Below are 14,044 nucleotides of genomic sequence, written 5' to 3'. Positions count from 1 at the left end.
GGGAACTCCCTATAGGTCTATTTAAAAAGAGAAGTTCTGGATCCTATTTGTAACCTGTGTACTTTACGATAAATAGGTTAGGATTAGGTAAGGAATTCCTGTAGGAAGTTGACTGATTTCCCTGAGAACTAAACCTTTAATTTTGATTAATAACATTACTTAATTGAATGAACTATCTACCCAAAAAATAACTTTAGTTACTGGGGAACCATCTTAATATAGTCCAAAGGGAAAAACAAAACTACTGCTACTTATTTTCACAGTTATTGGAGATTTGGCAGTACTGGGGTCCAGTCTCATTTTTGAGAACTCTGAAGAGCAAACAAGATTTTTTAGGATGGGATTTCTTTTCCTGTTTGGTCTAGTCTGCTGCCAGAGTACACATCATGGACCAGAAGACTTAAGTTCCTTTTACCTCTGCCTCCTGACATCATAATAAGTCTTTAACTTACTGCTTTTTTATTTTAGACACGGATTGCAGACTGGCGGGAAGGGGCTCTTAATGGAAACTACCTTAAACGAAAACTTCAGGATGCAGCAGAACAACTAAAACAGTATGAAATAAACGCCACTCCTAAAGGCTGGTCCTGCCACTGGGACAGGTACGCACTCTTCTCCCCTTTTCACCTTTCACCTTTGACATCTCAGACTTGATTTGTGATCACCACCACCGGACGACCTGACAGCCTGTCTGGAGACTGAGAGCAGCTGCGTTAGCGGTGCTGGGCAGGCAAAGCACCCCAAGCACTTACAGAGTTTGGGCCAGCCACACGCTGGAGAAACAAAAAGCAATGTCTAAAGTGTTCCATGTAACGGATTTTTTCCCAAGATTGGACAAAGCTGGTTTTTACTCCAGAGTGTTGTTGCACGGAGTAGGGCGGGCTTGGGGGTTAAGCGCATGCGAGAGCTCTGTGCGCTTTACAGGACCTCTGGAAGCAACTACTCCTGATTAACCTCGGTGAAGTTAAGGAAAGCTTCGTGGCTGAAGATGTGAATGAAGAACAAGATTACTATCTTCTGCCAGCAGGTCAGATGAAAACATTTCTTTTTATATTTGGCTTTTCTTGATTTTTTTTTCGTTATTTGAAATCTTTGCTCTTTTATTTTTCAGCTCCCAGATCCTCTCCCTCTCTTTAGCTTTCACTGTGTTTGGTATCAAGAGTATGAAATGTGAATTCCACGGTTCAAGAGGGGAAGAGTCACCTTTCGCAAACTTCGTTCTCTTCTTTGGAAGGGAAATTAGTGTTCTAGGAGATTGAGTCCCTTTGCTAATGAAACTTGAAACCCTGTTAAGCATTGGCAAAAAAAAAAAAAAAAAAATAGATGTGAGAGGTGTTTTTCTAAGTCATCTGTTGGAGTGAGAGGGCTCAGGGCTGTATTCACAGAGCTGCTGGCAGTGCAAATAGCTTTGAATTATCCTTGGTTCTCCATCCTCAATTGTCAAAGCTCTTTGTTGCCTTTGTGAATAGCAGTCCATTAAGAAGAGGTTCGTCCCTGTGAGAGCAGACTGCTGTCCTGGGACAGGACCAAATGGAAGTGTCTTTGTAGGAGAATGGGTCTTAAAACATGTGTTTTCTTTCTTGTAATTTAGGGATCATAGACGATATTTCTATGTAAACGAACAGTCGGGCGAGTCTCAGTGGGAGTTCCCAGATGGTGAGGAGGAAGAGGAAGAAAGCCAAGCACAAGAAAGTAGAGACGAGACTCTTCCTAAACAGACCTTGAAAGACAAAACTGGCACTGACTCAAATTCTACAGACTCTTCTGAGAATTCCACAGGTGGGACAATTTACCCTGTTTTAATTGGAGAGAAATTATTTTAGAGGAAAAAACAAAAGACTTGTATTAACATGTAAAAGAAAATAAATCATAATCACATAAATTTCTAACTAAAAAATAATGGCCCTAAGGAAAAGAAAAAAAAGAATGCAGGATTTATATTGAAGAAAACTAAGGTAGTGACTAGTTGGAAATAAGCATACTATTGATACCAGACTCTGCTAAAAAATAAAATTATGAGCCAGTGTATTTTTATTTTAAAAGATTGTCCTCTAACTATTCTGTCATGCCACAGACGAAGCTGTGGATTTCCAATAACAGGAATTCTAATTAATGCTAAGGAACCAGTTATTTAAATTGTCGATATTTATGTGGAGTAATAAGAGATTTGTTCTGCCTTTCTGTAGAGCACTTAGTCTGCTGATTTTGCAACCTCATTTTTACACTTCACTAATCTCGTAGGAAGTATGGTTGTTACAAACCAAAATGATCTGAATAAATGCTGTGAAACTAGGACCATACTTGTTTCAGAGAAGCAAAATAATTGATCATTGCAAATCATCAATATTCTAGTATAAAACAATTAAGATGGCTCAATCCAGTTAAAGTACTCTTAGGGAACTTCAGTTTGGTTATATAAATTTAAAAAAGAAAAAAAAAGGCTTTCATAGTTCTTCATTTACTCTGAGAATCTGAAGAGCCATTGCTTGATTTCCTTATTATGGAAGAAGATACATTTTTTTTTTTCCTCGAAGTCCATCTTTCTTGCAATGACAAAAATTAGTGGCTAATGAAGCATAGTCCAGACTGTGATGAACAAACAGCCTTTCAATCTGAAAAACTGGTAGATGTTTGTTTAAATGATAGCATGTGAAGGTAAGAGTGTTGTGGAATGATTTCTAAAGTCAAAAACCTTTGTGAACTATATTCAATATTTTGTAATAACCTATAATGGAAAAAATCTGAAAAGTATATATATGTATAACTGAATCACTTTGCTGTACGCCTGAAACATCGTAAATCAACTATACTTCAATTTTTTAAAATGAAAAAATAAAGTCACGAACCTTTGAGGATAAAAAGATAGTTTTTTGTAAGATGGGAGTGAAGAGCTGAATTCTTATGTCCTCTGCTTATCAAAAATAATATTTTGTATTCTACTGGCTCCCTAATCCCAGTAGAAAAGTTCTGATTGTGTACCAAATAAAAATAGTCATGTACCAATGATTTTGTTAACTTCTTAAATAGCCTAAGAATCATTATCAGGTCACTCAAAATAGGCATCTATGACTGCAGATAATTTTAGAACATAGCAAAAAAGTGGTTTTCTACTTCATATAATTTTAGAACATAGCAAAATGGTTTTCTACTTCATATTTCAGAAAAATATTTTCTTAAATTACAGGGTGTACCATTTTCATGAAGAGATTTTCTTTAGATTACTTTCTCATTCTTTGGGTAGTGAATAGTAGATACGTCTAGTAACTTGGTTTGTTGTGGTTTTTTTTGTTTTTTTTTTTTATTTTATTTTTGACTGTGTTGGGTCTTAGTTTCTGTGCGAGGGCTTTCTCTAGCTGCGGCGAGCGGGGGCCACTCTTCATTGCGGTGCGCGGGCCTCTCACTGTCGCGGCCTCTCTTGTTGTGGAGCACAGGCTCCAGACGCGCAGGCTCAGTAATTGTGGCTCATGGGCCTAGTTGCTCCGCGGCATGTGGGATCTTCCCAGACCAGGGCTCGAACCCGTGTCCCCTGCATTAGCAGGCAGATTCTCAACCACTGCACCACCAGGGAAGCCCTAGTAACTTGGTTTTATTTACTTTTTAATAGTTAGTGAACGGAAGAGGCTTGATGGTGGTTCTGGTTTGGTGATTCCCTTCTTGACCACTGTCTAATGTCCCTTCTTATATGTTCTAAAGCTGAATATTCTAGAATTGCTAATGCTAAGTGTGTGTGAACACCTTAGAGTTAAACATTAAGTTACTTTCTCCCTTTGTTAATGACACGCAGTTGGTACTGTCTGGTAAAGGAAAAAGCCACTGGTAAACCAGCTTATATTTTTGAGCCTCTTGATTGAGAGCTACTAAAACCATATGATAAACTTGATCTAAATAAAATCCAAATCTTGTACTAAGGTCCTTGGAATTGAAGAGCAATACCAATCACTATTTTAAGCCTGTAAAGAAAGTTTATAATGCTTGCTTTTTGTCAGCCCAACAGTGGTTAAAATCATCTTTTAAAGAAGAAAAACTATACACTGAGGAGCAAGGAAGTTTCAAAGTTCTGTTCATTTTTAATCCTTGTTCATTGTTCCATGTCTGAATTTGACATTATATCTCTTAAGATGAGTGATACTTCAAGATACCCAACATGTCTGTTTTGTTGGGCTTTTGTCAGGTTAAGTTAAGCTGCTTTTCCAAAAAGTCTCTGTGGAATTATTATTTGTATAATAATTTCTTGATTTAAACTGATAAACTGGCCTCTTGCCTCAAAATACTAAGCAGTAATACTTTTGGGGGGAATATAGGAAAACAATAAAGGAAGCCTACCTTTATAAGAAAGAAAGCCTGATTTTCTATTTATATAGAAATAAAGATTCATAGAAAAAATACGTTCTTGGAGAATTCAACATTTGTATCCTCACAGTATTCTGTTTTTAAGCTTGATACTTTAAAAAATTTATTAGCACATAATAAAAGCTGTGTATATACCATTTTACTCTCTCCTTGGACTTCAGACTTAATATTCTCTTAAATGGCAAAATACCTCAACTGGGTTAAATTTAGAAATGAAGAGAAGCAGTATGTAATATGACATCCGTGGATATTCAAACTAGGATTTCTCGAAATTCTTTGTATTTAAGCTAAAGGAGATAATTATCAATGTTACGATGCAGCTTTTATGTTTTGAGTAAACTTAGTTTAGGATTCAAATATTAACTCTAAAAGTGCTCCTATATGATCTAAATTTATCAAGTCTAGTTTGTTTCCTATTTACAGAAAGCTCAATTATTTCTGATTAACTTTGTTGAAGGTTGTAAACCACATTGTTAATCTTGAACCTACTGTGTTTTCTTGATTTCCTCTGCATAGCAGCTTCTCACCATCATAAATATACCAGTATTGCATTATGCTTCTAGATGAGAAACCTACCGATATATAAATCTGACAAATTTGTTTACCTACCATATATTGTGGTTGGTTTAGTAAAAGGAAGTTTAATAAGTTATTAATCCTCAACGTTTACTTCCTTAGTTCTAATGTAATCTTGATGTACTATTATGTAATGTAATAGAGTGCCTGCCCATACCCAAACTGTCTACAAGTTAGTGTAGAAATTCATAAAGGTTAATGAGACACTTGAAGTCTTTTAGCTGGAAAACTGAATTCTTGTTTTCTGGTGAATTTTTTTCAGTTCCCTTTTCCTTGGTAGTAAGCAGTTTCTCAAAATAATTAGAGTAACCGTGTGAATTATGTTCTTAAAGTCTCTTACATAATGTATCATCTACCTGTTTCATAAAAAAGTGAAGCTATTCTAAAAGCCAAATGGTTCATGGCTGCTTTGGTTTTACATTGTTGAGTGCCAGTGTGGTGTATTTTGAGCAAAGTAAGGTAAAAAGGCCTTATCTTCTTGTTCTAGAGCCTTCTATAATAGAGTCGTTATTTAATCTACTGCTTTGACCATGGAATTTGACAGGTGATGGCATCTGGATCTCTACTCCATGAGAAATGAAATTTGAGATTTCTAAAGCTCTTAGACTCCTGATATTTCACCAGGACATGTTGTTAAAATAGCACTAGGGGAGTTCCCTGGTGGCCTAGTGGTTAGGATTCTGGGCTTTCACTGCTGTGGCCCGGGTTCAATTCCTGGTGGAGGAATTGAGATCCCACAAGCAAGACGCACGGCTCAGCCAAGAAAAAAAAAAAAATAGCACTAGACTAGGGGTCAGACTTGGCCACTAAGAGCTATATGATCTTGGGCAAGTCATTTCCCTCCTGGGTTTCATTACCTTTAAAATGAGAGGGGTAAACTAGACGATTTCTCATGTCTCTTCTACTCCTAAATTCTATGATTTTAGGGAGAAAATCCCCTTCAGCATTCCTGAGATATATATCTAATAGTCCCAAATATTGTGAAACTTCCCTATTGACGATAAAGAGGGATGGGGAAGGCTGCAAGTAAGTATATCTTCCTATTTTCTCTAATCTTTAAAGCTTTTCCCAGCAGAGAAAGGGCAGTAATTAACTATGACTTTTGCAAATTTTGAGGAAAGCTAACCCTGCAGCTCCTCAGATGTAATTTCTTAACTTTAGCAGCCATTTCAAATCCTCCATATCTTCAAACACCTCTTCTCTGTGTTATATTTTTCATTATCATTTACCTTGAAGATTCATGCTCTCTGATTTCCCTTTTCTCCTCACAGGAATAAAAAATTACCCTCCCTGATTTGTTGCTGTGATTTAGCAAATGAATAATTCACACAAAGGTGTGAAGGAATGATAGGATTGACAATATCACCTTGCAAATGGATTTTTGAAACTTAGTAACCCAAATTAATTGAAATGGGTAGAGTTTGTGTGAGTGTTTTGAATGTGTACTTCTCTGGGTCATCCTTAATCACTTATCTAACTCACTAAAAGATAAAGTACATGGAATCAGTATTGCAAATGCACATCATTCACTCACTTTTTCACTTTTGAAATAAAGAAGACCCCAGAATGTTGCCTTCTAGTTGTGTGTCTTTGAAATAAAAAACTTCAGGTTCAGATGACTGAATTTCTCATTGAGTTGATGTGATGTGCTTCATTTACTCCGCCATAAATCTGTACCCAGAAAACAAGACTAGCATAACACAGCTGGGCCGAGTGCTAACAGTAAATTCTATAAATTTATCTTTTCATGGAAGTCATTTTTGAACTGAGTTTAATATTTCAGTGACATCAGTGTAGAATAGATGTCTGTGGCACAGATTTTGTCTCTACAGTCAGTTGAACATTTCTGTGTTCATGGAGTTTTAGGCTTGCTTTTTCCCTGACTCCTATTTGTTTTCATAGGTTCTCTTTGTAAAGAGTCCTTTTCTGGCCAAGTTTCTTCTTCATCACTCATGCCACTTACTCCATTCTGGACCCTTCTTCAGTCAAACGTGCCTGTGCTTCAACCTCCATTACCTTTGGAAATGCCACCGCCTCCACCTCCACCTCCAGAATCCCCTCCTCCCCCTCCCCCTCCTCCTCCTCCTGCAGAAGATGGTGAGATCCAGGAGGTCGAGATGGAGGATGAAGGAAGTGAGGAGCCTCCTGCTCCAGGAACAGAGGAGGATACTCCATTGAAACCTTCGGCACAAACCACAGTTGTAACTAGCCAGGTGAGAAATGCCATCTGGTATTCTAAAGAGTTTTGGGGGGGACCGGGGCACGATTGACACGTTTTATTTATTTTTTAATTAATTTATTTATTTTGGGCTGCGTTGGGTCTTCGTTGCTACACGCGGGCTTTCTCTGGTTGCGGCGAACTGGGGCCTACTCTTCGTTGCGGTGCGCGTGCTTCTCATTGCAGTGGCTTCTCTTGTTGCAGAGCACGCGCTCTAGGTGCGTGGGCTCAGTAGTTGCGGCATGTGGGCCCTAGAGCACGTGGGCTTCAGTAGTTGCAGCACGCAGGTTTCAGTAGTTGTGGCTTGCAGGCCCAGTAGCTGTGGCTCGCGGGCTCTAGAGTGCAGGCTCATTAGTTGTGGTGCACAGGCTTACTTGCTCCACAGCATGTGGGATCTTCCCGGACGGGGGATTGAACCCGTTGTCCCCTGCATTGGCAGGCGGATTCTTAACCACTGCACCACCAAGGAAGTCCCTACATGTTTTATTTTAGAAGAGGATATTTAACCAGGGGCTACAGCCACTGACTAGACTCTCTGTTTCAGAGTTCAGCTGACTGTACCATCTCTAGTTCTCCTTCCACTAAAGCAATAAAGAGAAAAGCTACAGAAATTAGTACTGCAGCAGTTCAGAGGTCAGCTACCATTGGTAGTTCTCCGGTCCTCTACAGCCAGTCGGCTGTAGCTACAGGTAAGCATTGTGATTAAAATGTATTTTCATCAATGTATTATCTTTGTTTCCAGAATTAGGTATCATAAATTAATGTTAAAGGCTTTTCATTGCAAACACTGTTTATGTGCATTTCTTTCAGTTACTAAAAAACCACTGTTAACATTGGCATATATCCTTCCAGATTGTTTTCTGAGCATTTACACATCAGTGATCTTGATGTTTAAGTACCTTAATGCTAAAATATTCAGAACACCAGAAAATGTGACTGGGTTTTTTGTTTGTTTTTTGGGTTTTTTTGTGTGTTTCTTGGCAGGGGGGTATATTAGAATCACTTTGTTAGGTGATCTAACTCCCAGTTTCCTCTTCCTCCTCCTTGTTTTTGGCTTTGTCACAATGTCCTTTTTATAGTTTTATGTTTTCTGTTTTAGGTCACCAGGCAACAGGGATTGGACAGCAGACTGCAGGAATTGGACACCAGGCACTATCAGCTAGCCATCCAGCAACAGGAATGGGTCATCAGGCCAGAGGAATGAACCTGCAGTCAAATTACTTAGGACTGGCATCAGCTCCTGCAGTTATGAGCTACGCTGAGTGCTCCGTCCCAGTGGCAGTGACTGCTCCCACGCTGCAGCCAGTCCAGGCCCGCGGTGCTGTGCCTGCTGCTGCCGTCATAGACCCTCCTCCCCCACCCCCACCCCCTCCCCCTCCCCCTCCCCCCCCACCACCACCAGCTCCCAAAATGCCAGCACCCGAGAAGACAAAAAAAGGAAAGAAAGATAAGGTATAGTAAATCTCTCTTTAAATTTTAGTTTAAGATTTTTGTTTTACTGAGGTGATATTTAAAGTATAAATTCAGTAGCATTTAGTATATTCACACTGTGGTGTAACCACCACCTCTCTCTGGTTATGTCACATTTTCGTAAGTCCAGAAGAGAACCCTGTACCCATTAAGCAGGCACACCTCATTACCCCATTCCCCTAGTCTCTGGGAACTACCAGTCAGCTTTCTGTTTACCTACTCTGGAATTGTGCATATGTGAATTTTTGTGTCTGACTTGCTTCACTTAGCGCACAGTGTTTTGGGGGTTCATCCATGTTGTAGCTTGTATCAGTACTTTGTTCTTTCTATGGCTGTATGATATTCCATTGTGTGTCTATACCACAATTTGTTTATCCGTTCATTCATTGATGGACATTTGGATTGTTTTATACTTCTTGGCTATTATGAACAGTATCTATGTAAACATGCATATGAGTACATGCATATTGAATACTTATTTTCATTTCTTTTGTGTATATATATATTTAGGAGTGGAATTGCTGGATCGTATGGTAATTCTGTGTGTAACTTTTTGAGGAGCCTTTTTTCCACAGTGACTGAACCATTTTACGTTACCATCAGCAACGTACAAGGGTACTAGTATCTCCAGCTGTTCACCAACACTGGGTACATTCCACTTTCTAAAAAAATTATTCTGTCAGTCCTGGCAGGTATGAAGTGGTATCTCATTGTGGGCTGTTTTTTTTTGGTTGTTTTTTTATTTGGCTGTGCCAGGTCTTCATTGAGGCACGTGGGATCTTCATTGCCACATGCAGGCTCCTTTAGTTGCGGCATGCCGGATCTAGTTCCCTGATCAGGGATCGAACCCATGCCCCCTGCGTTGGGAGCACAGTCTTTTTTTTTTTTTTTTTTTTTAATAAATTTATTTATTTATTTATTTTTGGCTATGTTGGGTCTTCGTTTCTGTGCGAGGGCTTTCTCTAGTTGCGGCGAGCGGGGGCCAGTCTTCATCACGGTGCGCGGGCCTCTCACTATCACAGCCAGTCTTGTTGCGGAGTACAGGCTCCGGACATGCAGGCTCAGTAGTTGTGGCTCACGGGCCCAGTTGCTCCGCGGCATGTGGGATCTTCCCAGACCAGGGCTCGAACCCGTGTGCCCTGCATTGGCAGGCGGATTCTCAACCACTGTGCCACCAGGGAAGCCTGGGAGCACAGTCTTAACCACTGGACCACCACGGAAGTCCCTCCTGGTTTTGATTTCTGTTTCTCTAGTGAGTAATTATGTTGAGCATCTTTTCATTTGCTTTTTGGCCATTTGTTTATCTTTTTTGGAGAAATGTCTACTCAAGTCCTTTGACTCTCCAATATTTTTTATTTGGGTTGTTTGTCTTTTTGTTATTGAATTGTAAGAGTTCCATATATATTCTAAATACAAGTCCCTTATAAGATACATGATTTGCGAATAGCTTCTCCCATCCTGTGTGTTGTCTTTTCACACTGATAGTGTCCTTTAGTACACTAAAGTTTTTAATTTTGATAAAGTCTAACTTACTTTCATTTTTTTAAAATTTACTTATTTATTTTATAATTTATTTTTGGCTGCGTTGGGTCTTTGTTGCGCAGGGGCTTTCTCTAGTTGTGGCGAGCGGGGGCTACTCTTCGTTGCAGTGCACAGGCTTCTCACTGCAGTGGCTTCTCTTGTTGCGGAGCACGGGCTCTCGGTGCACGGGCTTCAGTAGTTGTGACTCTCGAGCTCTAGAGTGCAGGCTCGGTAGTTGTGGCGCACGGGATTAGTTGCTCCACAGCATGTGGGATCTTCCCAGACCAGGGCTCGAACCTGTGTCCCCTGCATTGGCAAGCGGATTCTTAACCACTGCTCCACTAGGGAAGTCCTGCTTTCATTTTTGTTGTGCTTTTCATCATATCTAAGAATTCATTGCCAAATCCGAGGTCATGAAAATTTACCCCTGTGTTTTCTTTTTGAGTTTTATAGTTTTAGCACTCAATGTAAGTTGTTGATTCATTCAGTTAAAACTTTTTTTTTTTACATCTTTATTGGAGTATAATTGCTTTACAATGTTGTGTTAGTTTCTCCTGTATAACAAAGTGAATCAGCTATACGTATACATATATCCCCATATCCCCTCCCTCTTGCGTCTCCCTCCCACCCTCCCTATCCCACCCCTCTAGGTGGTCACAAAGCACCGAGCTAATCTCCCTGTGCTATCCAGCTGCTTCCCACTAGCTAGCTATTTCACATTTGGTAGTGTATATACGTCAGTGCTACTCTCTTACGTCGTCCCAGCTTACCCTTCCCCCTCCCCGTGTCCTCAAGTCCATTCTCTACATCTGTGTCTTTATTCCTGTCCTGCCCTTAGGTTCATCAGAACCCCTTTTTTTTTTTTTAGATTCCATATATATGTGTTAGCATATGGTATTTGTTTTTCTGTTTCTGACTTACTTCACTCTGTATGACAGACTCTTGGTCCATCCACCTCACTACAAATAACTCAATTTCGTTTCTTTTTATGGCTGAGTAATATTCCATTGTATATATGTGCCACATCTTCTTTATCCATTCATCTGTCGATGGACACTTACATTGCTTCCATGTCCTGGCTATTGTAAATAGTGCTGCACTGAACATTGTGGTACATGACTCTTTTTGAATTATGGTTTTCTCAGGGTATATGCCGAGTAGTGGGATTGCTGGGTTATATGATAGTTCTATTTTTAGCTTTTTAAGGAACCTCCATACTGTCCTGCATAGTGGCTGTATCAATTTACATTCCCACCAACAGTGGAGGAGGGTTCCCTTTTCTCCACACCCTCTCCAGCATTTATTGTTTGTAGATTTTTTGATGATGGCCATTCTGACCAGTGTGAGGTGATACCTCACTGTAGTTTTGCTTTGCATTTCTCTAATGATTAGTGATGTTGAGCATCTTTTCACGTCTTTGTTGGCAGTCTGTATATCTTCTTTGGAGAAATGTCTCTTTAGGTCTTCTGCCCATTTTTGGATTGGGTTGTTTGTTTTTTTGATATTGAGCTGCATGAGCTGCTTGTATATTTTGGAGATTAATCCTCTGTCAGTTGCTTCGTTTGCAAATAATTTCTCCCATTCTGAGGGATGTCTTTTTGTCTTATGGTTTCCTTTGCTGTGCAAAAGCTTTCAAGTTTCATTAGGTTCCATTTGTTTATTTTTGTTTTTGTTTCCATTTCTCTACGAGGTGGGTCAGAAAGGATCTTGCTGTGATTTATGTCATAGAGTGTTCTACCTGTGTTTTCCTCCAAGAGTTGTATAGTGTCTGGTCTTACATTTAGGTCTTTAATCCATTTTGAGTTTATTTTTGTGTATGGTGTTAGGAAGTGTTCTAATTTCATTCTTTTACATGTAGCTGTCCAGTTTTCCCAGCACCACTTATTGAAGAGGCTGTCTTTTCTCCACTGTATATTCTTGCCTCCTTTGTCAAAGATAAGGTGACCATATGTGCGCGGCTTTATCTCTGGGCTTTCTGTCCTGTTCCATTGATCACTATTTCGGTGTTTGTGCCAGTACCATACTGTCTTGATTACTGTAGCTTTGTAGTATAGTCTGAAGTCAGGGAACCTGATTCCTCCAGCTCTGTTTTTCTTTCTCAAGATTGCTTTGGCTCTTCGGGGTCTTTTGTGTTTCCATACAAATTGTGAAATTTTTTGTTCTAGTCCTGTGAAAAATGCCATTGGTAGTTTGATAGGGATTGCATTGAATCTGTAGATTGCTTTGGGTAGTAGAGTCATTTTCACAATGTTGATTCTTCCAATCCAAGAACATGGTATATCTCTCCATCTGTTTGTATCATCTTTAATTCCTCTCATCATTGTCTTACAGTTTTCTGCATACAGGTCTTTTGCCTCTTTAGGTAGGTTTATTCCTAGGTATTTTATTCTTTTCATTGCAGTGGTAAATGGGAGTGTTTGCTTAGTTTCTCTTTCAGACTTTTCATCATTAGTGTATAGGAATGCAAGAGATATCTGTGTATTAATTTTATATCCTGCTACTCTACCAAATTCATTGATTAGCTCTAGTAGTTTTCTGGTAACATCTTTAGGATTCTCTAGGTATAGTATCATGTTATCTGCAAACAGTGGCAGCATTTTCAGTTTATTTTTGTATGGTGTCAAGTAGAGATCCAATTTCACTCTCTTGAGTGTGATATCCTGTTGTCCCTGCACCATTTGTTGAAGAGACCATTCTTTACCCCATTCAATGGTAGACCTTATCTAAAATCAGTTCACCATAAACATTCGGGTTTATTCCATTGGTCTATATGCCAGCACCACGTTGTTTTGATTACTATAACTTTGTGGTATGTTTTGAATTTGAGAAGTGTGAGTTCTCTGACTTAGTGCTTCTTTTTCAATATTGGCTATTCAGGCCCCCTTGTAATTTCATATGAATTTAAAGGTCAGCTTTTCCATTTCTACATAAAAGGCCAGTGGAATTTTGATAGGGATTGCATTTAACCTGTAGATTGTTTGGGTCATATTACCTATCTAACAATATTGAATCTTTCAGTCTGTGAGCACAGGATTCCTTTCCATTTATTTAGGTCTTTAATTTCTTTCAGCAATGTTTTATAATTTTCAGTGTACAACTCTTTCATCTCCTTGGCTGAATTTATTCTCAGGTATTTTATTCTTTTGTGTGCTATTTTAAGTGGTATGATTTTACCCTTTTATTGTTATGTAATGTCCTTCTTTATCTCTTTTAAGTTTTTTACTTAATTTCCATTTTGTCTTGTAGTAATCCACTTACCCCTTCTTTCTCTTGGCTACAATTTTCATGGAATGTGTTTTTCTGTCCTTTCACTTTAAACTTGTGTATGTCCTTAGATGTAAAATGAATTTCTTATAGACGTGAGCAGTTTCAATTGCATTTTGTTTTTTTAATCCATTCTGCCAATACTGTAACCGAAGAAAGTGGGGGTCCCAGCTGCTCACCACTCAGAAGCCAGTAAAGAGGCAAGGTTGGTGGAAAGGGAAGTTTGCTTTATTTTCGATGCTGGCAACCCGGGGTGAGGAGGAATTCCTGTCCAGAGGCCGACTCCCCCCACTTACAGTCAGTGGACAAGAGCTTTCATAGGTGAAGGGAGGGGACAACAGACAGAAACAGCACTGTCAGCTCTAACAGTCCATCTTGAAATTGGTCACGCGGTGGCCTGATCAGCATCATCGTGATTAGTTTAACTACAGTTAATCTTCAGTTCCAGGGTCGGTTTGTTCCCATTTCCTTGAGGCCAGTTCTCGGAATTGTGGCAGCTTATGTCATGGCCACAGTCTGGTGGTCATGTAGTTAACTTCTTCCACCTGGTGGGGGTTTCAGTATCTATAAGGTGGCTCACAGGATGTGGCTCAGAATATTATCTATAGCCCTTGAGAAGGAACTAAAGGTCCTTAACTATGCTTA

The 14,044-nt window shown here is 39.4% G+C and overlaps 1 protein-coding gene across 1 annotated transcript in view; it reads left to right on the top strand.

Annotated features, from left to right (window-relative positions):
• FNBP4 (formin binding protein 4) overlaps nt 1–14,044 on the top strand; it is a 39,181-nt gene that overhangs the window by 15,891 nt on the left and 9,246 nt on the right. The window contains exons 11-15 of the mRNA XM_059931613.1: nt 469–602; nt 1,592–1,779; nt 6,829–7,139; nt 7,689–7,833; nt 8,244–8,596. Of these exons, the coding sequence (XP_059787596.1) occupies nt 469–602; nt 1,592–1,779; nt 6,829–7,139; nt 7,689–7,833; nt 8,244–8,596 (1,131 nt within the window). The remainder of the gene's footprint in view (nt 1–468; nt 603–1,591; nt 1,780–6,828; nt 7,140–7,688; nt 7,834–8,243; nt 8,597–14,044) is intronic.

The sequence above is a fragment of the Balaenoptera ricei genome, chromosome 8 (assembly GCF_028023285.1).
Source record: "Balaenoptera ricei isolate mBalRic1 chromosome 8, mBalRic1.hap2, whole genome shotgun sequence".
Lineage (NCBI taxonomy): Eukaryota > Metazoa > Chordata > Mammalia > Artiodactyla > Balaenopteridae > Balaenoptera > Balaenoptera ricei.
This window is presented reverse-complemented; position numbering and strand designations above follow the sequence as displayed.